Source organism: Bipolaris zeicola (assembly GCF_000523435.1).
Source record: "Bipolaris zeicola 26-R-13 unplaced genomic scaffold scaffold_449, whole genome shotgun sequence".
Classification (NCBI taxonomy): Eukaryota; Fungi; Ascomycota; class Dothideomycetes; order Pleosporales; family Pleosporaceae; genus Bipolaris; species Bipolaris zeicola.
Window position 1 is genome coordinate 1,626 of NW_006912498.1, and position 7,822 is coordinate 9,447.

At 47.3% G+C, this 7,822-nt stretch overlaps 4 protein-coding genes across 4 annotated transcripts in view; 1 reads left to right on the forward strand and 3 right to left on the reverse strand.

Annotated features, from left to right (window-relative positions):
* Positions 1 to 1,593, reverse strand: part of COCCADRAFT_42011 (uncharacterized protein) — a gene marked incomplete at both ends in the record, with an annotated part of 2,121 nt that extends 528 nt beyond the window's left edge. The window contains 6 exons of the mRNA XM_007720326.1: positions 96 to 178; positions 239 to 253; positions 338 to 704; positions 765 to 996; positions 1,052 to 1,239; positions 1,430 to 1,593. Of these exons, the coding sequence (XP_007718516.1) occupies positions 96 to 178; positions 239 to 253; positions 338 to 704; positions 765 to 996; positions 1,052 to 1,239; positions 1,430 to 1,593 (1,049 nt within the window). The remainder of the gene's footprint in view (positions 1 to 95; positions 179 to 238; positions 254 to 337; positions 705 to 764; positions 997 to 1,051; positions 1,240 to 1,429) is intronic.
* Positions 1,594 to 1,963: 370 nt separating this feature from the next.
* On the forward strand, positions 1,964 to 3,909 carry COCCADRAFT_42012 (uncharacterized protein; the record flags this gene model as incomplete). The annotated part of the gene is made up of 4 exons (XM_007720327.1): positions 1,964 to 2,096; positions 2,287 to 2,952; positions 3,109 to 3,616; positions 3,786 to 3,909. The coding sequence occupies 4 exons, from the start codon at positions 1,964 to 1,966 to the stop codon at positions 3,907 to 3,909; spliced, it is 1,431 nt and encodes a 476-aa protein (XP_007718517.1).
* Positions 3,910 to 4,012: 103 nt separating this feature from the next.
* On the reverse strand, positions 4,013 to 5,677 carry COCCADRAFT_112369 (uncharacterized protein; the record flags this gene model as incomplete). The annotated part of the gene is made up of 4 exons (XM_007720328.1): positions 4,013 to 4,807; positions 4,858 to 5,234; positions 5,292 to 5,415; positions 5,477 to 5,677. 4 exons carry the CDS (start codon positions 5,675 to 5,677, stop codon positions 4,013 to 4,015), a joined length of 1,497 nt encoding a protein of 498 aa, XP_007718518.1.
* Positions 5,678 to 6,160: 483 nt separating this feature from the next.
* On the reverse strand, positions 6,161 to 7,701 carry COCCADRAFT_112374 (uncharacterized protein; the record flags this gene model as incomplete). The annotated part of the gene is made up of 5 exons (XM_007720329.1): positions 6,161 to 6,450; positions 6,499 to 6,794; positions 6,848 to 7,294; positions 7,355 to 7,419; positions 7,471 to 7,701. Coding segments are annotated over 5 exons (1,329 nt in total), but the record flags the coding sequence as incomplete, so codon positions are not given.
* Between the last annotated feature and the right edge of the window lie 121 nt (positions 7,702 to 7,822).

Consider the following 7,822-nt stretch of genomic DNA (forward strand, 5'->3'; position numbering starts at 1 on the left):
TATCACCGCAGTACATCCTATAACCCCCCCCCCCCCTTCCCCATTGTCGCCGTCAGATTCTCGCAAGTCACGCATAGAGAATGTAGCAGTCGTACCAGTGATCGGAATTTGGCCACACTGGAGTGCAAGGCTCATTGAGACCCATTGCTCGTCCAAAGCCAAAGGATATCCCTGTGTTCTACCGCCCCCGTTTTGTTCAGCAAAGGCTCTCGAGTCATACGTTTAAACTGTTTCTTACCGCGTCACTGATAGGCTGTCATCCACTCCTATATTTCCAAGGACCATGCCAGCCCTAGCTACAGTTAGCTGGATCAATCTTTTAGCCTGGAAAACTTGCATAAGAATTCTCACGGGCATATATGATACCTCTTGCTCGCGACCGACACATCTCCATGACCTTTTCCATACCAAAACCATATTTCTCGGACCTTCCAGGTCGATACCCATCCACCACAACATCGGAATCCTCCATAAGCCGCCGCAGACGATCGTAGTCCTCGGCTTTTCGAAGGTCCAGAAACGCATTCCATTTTCCCCAGTTTAGATAAGGATGCATGCCAGTGAAGTAGGGTAGGTGTGGAGCTACCACTCGCATGACACTGGCGCCCAACTCAGCCAGGCCACGTGAGATAGAAGGCCCTGCTATCACACGCGTTAGGTCCACAACTTTCAATCCGGCCAACGGCCTTCGAAGTGATGTGTCTCTAGTTGATGGTCACCAGCTAGCTGCCTGTCCAGCAAATCTCATATGATGAACTTCGTACAAGGCTGTGTTTGTATTTGCTCGTCCATGTTCGCTCATCAGAAAATCTCCTCGTTTCCGCACAATTGTGCAGGCTTGTTTTGCATCTTCGTTTAGTAGTACTTCAAGACCAGTCGCCGTACGCTCTGAACATATTCCCATGTATGGTTTGTAAGATTCTGGTAGGACAGTGATCTCTGGCAAATCCTCCGGCATGCCAAGTGCAGCAATGGTTGGGCCAGGATTCAAACTGCCTTCACGTCATAGTTAACGATGGAGCTCATCCTTAATTCTGCCCATATTAATTACCGTGACCATGGATGAATTGGTCGTCTGATGTTTTATATATGTTTGTTGCCGCTCGCCGATACAGCGAGGAGGCCATGCTATGGATGTCTTGCGGCGGGAATAGTTCTGCATATTTCGCGTTAAGTTCCCTGACAGGTGTTGGGTTCACCTGAAATCCTTCCCGAGGTTCGGCAGACACCAGAAGCGAGCTCATAAACAATCATTAAGCAAGATCCCTATACAGCTTGAGCAAATGGCAACAGCCAGGAAAGCAAAGATTTGTTCACGCACGTACTGATTACAACAGATAGTGGAGCGGTGTTATATTTCCGGCCGATGAGTACGTTGATCATGGCAGCTTCGAATCCTTTGAGTGCAAACATGCTCTCAGCAAGTCACCAGTTCACTGCGATTGAAGGGAGCCGGGAGCCAACATATTTGACAATTGCAGCGCATTGCTGGATCTCTGAGGGGAGAGTTGTTTGCAAAGGATTTTGGGTTATCCCTTGGTGTAGTAAACGCAAGGACTCATCACGTGTTGAGTAGGTATCGATTGTGGCCATATCGTGAATATATTGAGCCGTTGGGAATATGGTTCAAGGACTCCAAACCAGGGTAGCAGTGTCGATTATCACGAGGGCTTGGCGAAAAGCGCCGAATAACCCAAAACATTGGTTGCATATTAATAAGTACTGTTCTGGCCAGTGAGCATCAGACCGAGCTCTGAAGCTGACAGTACTCGCTCGGCCCGAGCCAGGAGTCTGCGGAAGTTCACACGGAGCAACACTATTCAGGAAGCATTATACCATGGCATCACCGATGGGGATGCCATACTGCACGACTCAAGGAATGTTTATTGTCAATACAATGGATCACAATACCGAATGAGCTGAGTCGGCCACACAACCTCCTTCCCGGCATTTGAATACCAGTATGGCCGTACTACAGCAATTAGTAAGCGAAGCCTCAAGAAGAGCCTCACCTAATCTTGGGCTTTTGATCTTTTTTTTGGTCATCTTATATCGCTTTTTGAAGATAGCATCTAGGCCTAGAGACTACCCACCAGGTGCGTTCCAATCACACCCCAAACGCGAAATGTGTTGACCGCAAAGGCCCACCAACACTTCCGCTCATAGGCAACTTGCACCAAATTCCAAACAACAACATTCACTTACAATATCAGAAATGGGCAAAATAATGTAAGAAACTCAGCCGCCGTAAGTTAATACAATACAACTGATGTCTTCACTTGGTAGATGGGCCAATATTCTCCTTGAAATTAGGACAGTCAACGACTATCGTTCTGTCCGATGGTCAGGTAATTCATGATCTTGTTGACCTACGAGAATCCGACTATGCAGACAGACCTAAGCTATGGGTTCGCGAATTGTTTGATGGATCTAGGATCATCATGCGAGGTTATGATGATCTATGGCGCATAGAACGCAAACTCTACCACATGGACCTCAACCTGACTGTCGCAAGGAAATACCTTCCTTACCAAGAATTGGAAACACTCCAGATGCTGACCCAGATAAACGATGACCCGGAAAACTTTGTTCTCCATGTGGGCCGAATGATGGGAAGCATGGCTACGAGTATCGCATATGGGTTTCGTTTGCCCAACACGACGGATCTTTTAACCCACGAGATGCTAGAAAACTTGCCTGGGTTCTTTCATTGTGTCGTCAAGTCCCAGATCCTGGACTGGTATCCTTCATTGAAGCCGTTCGTGAACCTAATACCTCGCGTAATGAATCCATGGGCGAAAGAAGCTTTAGCTGCATACCAGGACGAGAAAAGGGTGTTTGAGAGAGCATATGAAAGAGGCATTCAGGGCCGACTTCCATGTTTTGCCACCGACATAGAGGCTTCAAAATCAAAATCGAGAATCTTGACTGATCATGCGGCTGTCTACATTTGTCAGATTTGATGGGTCTTCAATGATGGGGTCAAAAACAGGTGTTCATTCATGCTATCTCCTAAGGTGTCGCCTTTTTGTGACCTTTTCTTTTCTTTTCTTTCCTTGGCCTTATGCATGGGCCTCAACTAAAGCCTTACTTCTGACAACATTGCAGGCATAGCATTTGAAGGAGGAGCGGATACTACTCGGTACACTCTTCAGGGGCTTTTCAAAGCTATGGCTTTGTTTCCAGAGGCCCAGAATACAGCTCAAGTTGAGCTTGATAAGGTAGTTGGGCCCTCAACGTTACCATCTGGTGACCATCTCACATCTCTGAAATATATCCGTTGCACAGCCAGGGAACTTGTGAGGTGGATGCCTAATGCAATCAATGGATCTATACCGCATGCAACTGTCGCAGAAGACAAATACCGTGGTTATCGTATCCCTTCTGGAGCCGCGGTTGTACTCGCTGTCTGGTCAGCGAGTCATGATTCTCAGGACTTTGATGACCCCAGGACCTTCCGCCCAGAAAGAAAGGATCCAGAGACGAGCTTACTCGAGGCCTTGAATGCCCCCTCGCCCAAGAGTCGGGGGTTCTATGTATTTGGTTCTGGTCGCCGCATTTGCCCAGGGATGCATGTCGCGGAAAACACACTCCTGCTCGCGATAGCACGTATCCTGTAGACACTCGATACCAGCAAAGCGAAAGATAGTAGTGGTAACGTGATTGAGACTGATCGAGATGCTATGGTAGGAGGACTAGCAGCTAAGCCAGCGCATTTCAAGTAAGAGTCCATTATAGCTTTTGAGCTACATTGTATAATTTCGTGTGGCTTACCTCTGCTACAGGTGCAAGATTGTGCAACGTAGTGCTGAACGTATGGCTATAATCGATAAAGAGTGGGAAAACCTAGCAGCGGATTGTCTAGATGCAGATGAAAATTACAAGCAAAGTATGTTTAACAAGCTCTGAAGTTTTGCAGATGACAGTGCGGATGAATCTGATTGTCTTACAATCTAATGCTGTGCTTGGCCTCTCGGGCCATCGCACTAGCCATCAAGCATACAAGAGATTATCATGAAAATCGGATCTCTTGACCATTAACCCAATTACCGTGCAATCCAGCCCTCAAACGAAGAGGTAGATAGATAATAGCTTGTGCCTTTCCAAACTGTTTGGTACTTACAATATGTAACTCGCTCGACATGGTAGAGTAATTGTTCACTAGTGCCACAATCCAGCCATCGCCCTCACCTGCGCCATGCCTCGCAATGAAAACAGGTTCTTGAACGAGGTGAGTCTTGCCAGGGAAGTATTTTTCCATGCGCATTGTATTGTAGTCAAGATACCCAATAGAATTATACGGTGGGTAGCCCCCTCCCATTACCGGCGCGATCGCTGCGAAATCGGTTCCCAGGCTTGGATCCATAATATCCATGAAAGCATGACCATGCATCTTACCAAGAAAGCGATCATCGATACGTGGAAACTCACAATCCTCGTGAACAATGACCAAAGGTCTCGGCAGATCAAGGTCCGTGGACTTTGGATCAAACGTGAAGCGAACGAGTTCTGTGGCAATCTGCTCGGGCCGAGGCGCGTTTCCACTAGCATCGGGCCACCAGAAAAAGACATTTTTGTTGGTCAGAGGAAGGTCAAAAACGATATTTCCCGAATCGTCCTCATATGCGTTGACAGTATGTCCGGGGAAGGCGTTTGGAGCGCGAAACCATTTTACATCAGATCCCAACGCGCCATAGCGAGGTAAGACGCCCAGATAGAATGGAATATTTGGATCCCATTGCCAATGTTCGCCCCCTTGCTTCATGCGTTCAAGCTCACAGGTCTGCGGAATGATTGGAAACAATACCTTCATTGCGTCAGCACTTCAGAATCTCAGCAGAAGGGGATGGATCAGACCCAGTTCTTCGTAAACGCAAAGTCGTGAATCATAGCAACTACTGGAGCAACAAGCCATACAGTTTGGGTAAAATCGCCCCGGGCATCTATCGTGAAATAGCAGACGTCTGGAGTGCCGTCGCCCTTCGCTTCGTAACCAAAGCACATTAGCTCGTCAGTCTCGTCATCGAGTTTTGGATGTGCAGTGAAGGTTACGCAAGGCAACTGCCCGTCGAATGATTCCAAACCAATAGTTTCGAGCGTCACTGGGTCTAGTGAATATGGAGGAGAATCTTCTTTGCATGCCAAGAGACGGCCATTGAAGAAGATAACGTTAGTATTTGCAGTACTTCGTACTTTGAATTCAACGGCATCAGTGTACTTGTTACGATACTTCCCTGGAATACAAAAAAAGTTAGAAGTTCCGGTCAAAGTTGAAAAAAGAGGGTGCTCACCAATTAGGGAACGTCGAGCCTCCCGTTCTCTGGCAAATTTTTCCGTCACTACGTATCTTTGCTTGAAATGGCAACGTCCATCTTTAATCCGAAAAGCGCTGATGTTGCCATCTCCATTGAACCACTATACTGAACGCATTAGTGGCGGTGCAGCAACCGAACGGACGACAACGACTTTTGCTTACCGGATCGTTCTCGACGAAGGGCGGGAATTGCGGGTCTGGCATGACCCGATAGAATGTTCCATCTATCTCGGAAGGTATTTCGCCCCATACCTCGAGATCCTGGATCTCCCCTTCGAATCTACATGGCTTCATGAACCCTGAAAACTGGGGCTGCTCAGGGAACATATTGCTAACTCCACTTGCTCGAAATTGATCTAACATTGCTGGCCGAGGTTGGATTTGCATACGCGAAGAAAGACGCGAGTAGTTCCGATTCTGCTCCACAACATATATGCAGCGGTGTCTCTGATTAAATGTGTCCGGGCCCCGAACCAAGTGCCGGTCCAGCCGCTGACCCAGGCGTGTTCATGTGGCAACCCGACGGTTATAACTCCCCGGCACTCCCGGCCCACCAGTGGCTAATTTGTTAGATTGAAAATCATCACAAGAAACCGAACTCCGATACCGGAAGCCCTGACGGCGTGTCAATGCTACTGAAATTGAAGCTTCGAGTATGGAATGCTTTCACTATTCGAAAGACACAATTGCATATTCAATAAGGTATTTAGTTCAATAACTCCGAAATGGAATATGTTTGACTTGGGTCTTTCATTTACGGGTAAATTGCAGCGTACAATCTACACAAGCCTGGACTATGTTTTATTCAACATCCTGCTAGGCAACTCTGGTTTTCAGATTCTCTGGCTAAATTCGGCCGTTGATGTTACCGTGGTTGTGCTCCCCTCTCCACTTTGCCCCGAAGAAATAGAACGGAATCGCCATCAGTGTACCTACTAAAACCAACATAAACATGATCATGTAGACCTGCACCCATCCTTGCGCAGCAATCCAGTCAGTGGCGGTGAACAAAAATAGGAAGGCGACCAGGTTCTTGAAAATATTGATCGTCACCAGGCTTTCAGTAGAAAACTTGTAGTGGCTTTCTACCACATAGGTGATCACGATGTTTGGGGCATAAACAGTACCAAACGATACTGTTGTCGCGTCAGAACTAGCTCACCGGGTACAAGAGAATGACATACCCATTCCGAAGCCGAAAGCGATAGCAACCCAGTGCAGCTTTTCCGAGCATGCGAAAGCTATCAGAATGCACCCAGCTGGTGCAATGAACCCGCCAGGAATAAGGGACATAAGGCGCTGCTCTGAATACACAGCTCCATCCTGCCGCCTGATCACAGCTGCGGTGATTAGGTCAGCAACATATCCACCCATGAAGCAGCCCACTAAGAAGCCGATGATTGCGGAAATTTCCATTAGACCTACTCCAATGGGCGAGAACATGTACGGTGGAGATTGGAGCAGACTTGAAAAAGCGAAACTAGATTATCATTAGGACACGAGTGTAGGTGTCGGCTTTGGATGACAACGTACATGAGGATGATCTGAGCCGCAAGAGAGGTTCCATATACAAATATGGCAAACAGAATGCTAGGGCTGACTATCATCTTCAGAGGGCGAAGAAATATCTCGAGTAGTCCGGTGTCGTGATTGATTGTGACGATACTGGTCCATATGCTCAGCCATGGCCTGTGGACAATCTTGATGTAGTGTCGATTGATGGTTTCCGTTCTGACAGTAGTTACCTTCTCTGCTTCCGGATCTCCTCTAGGATGGGAATCTGATCGAATAGTATGAGGAGGTACATCCGATCTGACGAAGTTGGATTCGGGGTAGAGAAGGTATATGGCCACCAAATTAGCACCAGCCAAGGCTGCACAAACCCACATGTAGTCAACCCAGTTGCCAGGGCTATACTGCACTATGAATGCAGCAATCAGCGGACCTATAGCTGTCGCGATAGACACAAGAATTGTGTAACTATCAATAATACTATTTAGTATGAAAGCACATGGAGTACGGAGTGGTGGCCTAGCTTACCCAGACATCATGGCAGCGCGCTCATGAAGAAAAAAAATGTCTGAGACTATACCAGGGACGATGCTCTATCTGATAATGAGTGTTCAGAGTTTCCACACGAGACGGCGCCTATTTACCTCACCCGCGGCGGCGGCGAAGCCAGAAAAGCATCTTGCAGCCAACAGTCCGGTGTAAGTTGTCGTCTTGGCTGTTGCAATGAGAACAACAAAGAGCATAAATGTCGCAAGGAGTAGCGAGGCTCGTTTACCATACTTCACACCTAGCGGCACCCAGACAGAGTTCGCAACAAGCAAGTCAAGCAAGTTTTGACAGTCAACTTGACTTACTTGGCACGATTTTTGAATAAAATAATACTTGCTTGACTTGGGAGCAATACCAGAAGAACTTACTTGGTAAACTTGAATAACTTGGGTAACTTGGACGATTTTCAGAGGTAAAGTGTCTATTAATTACTATGTAGGCCCCTCC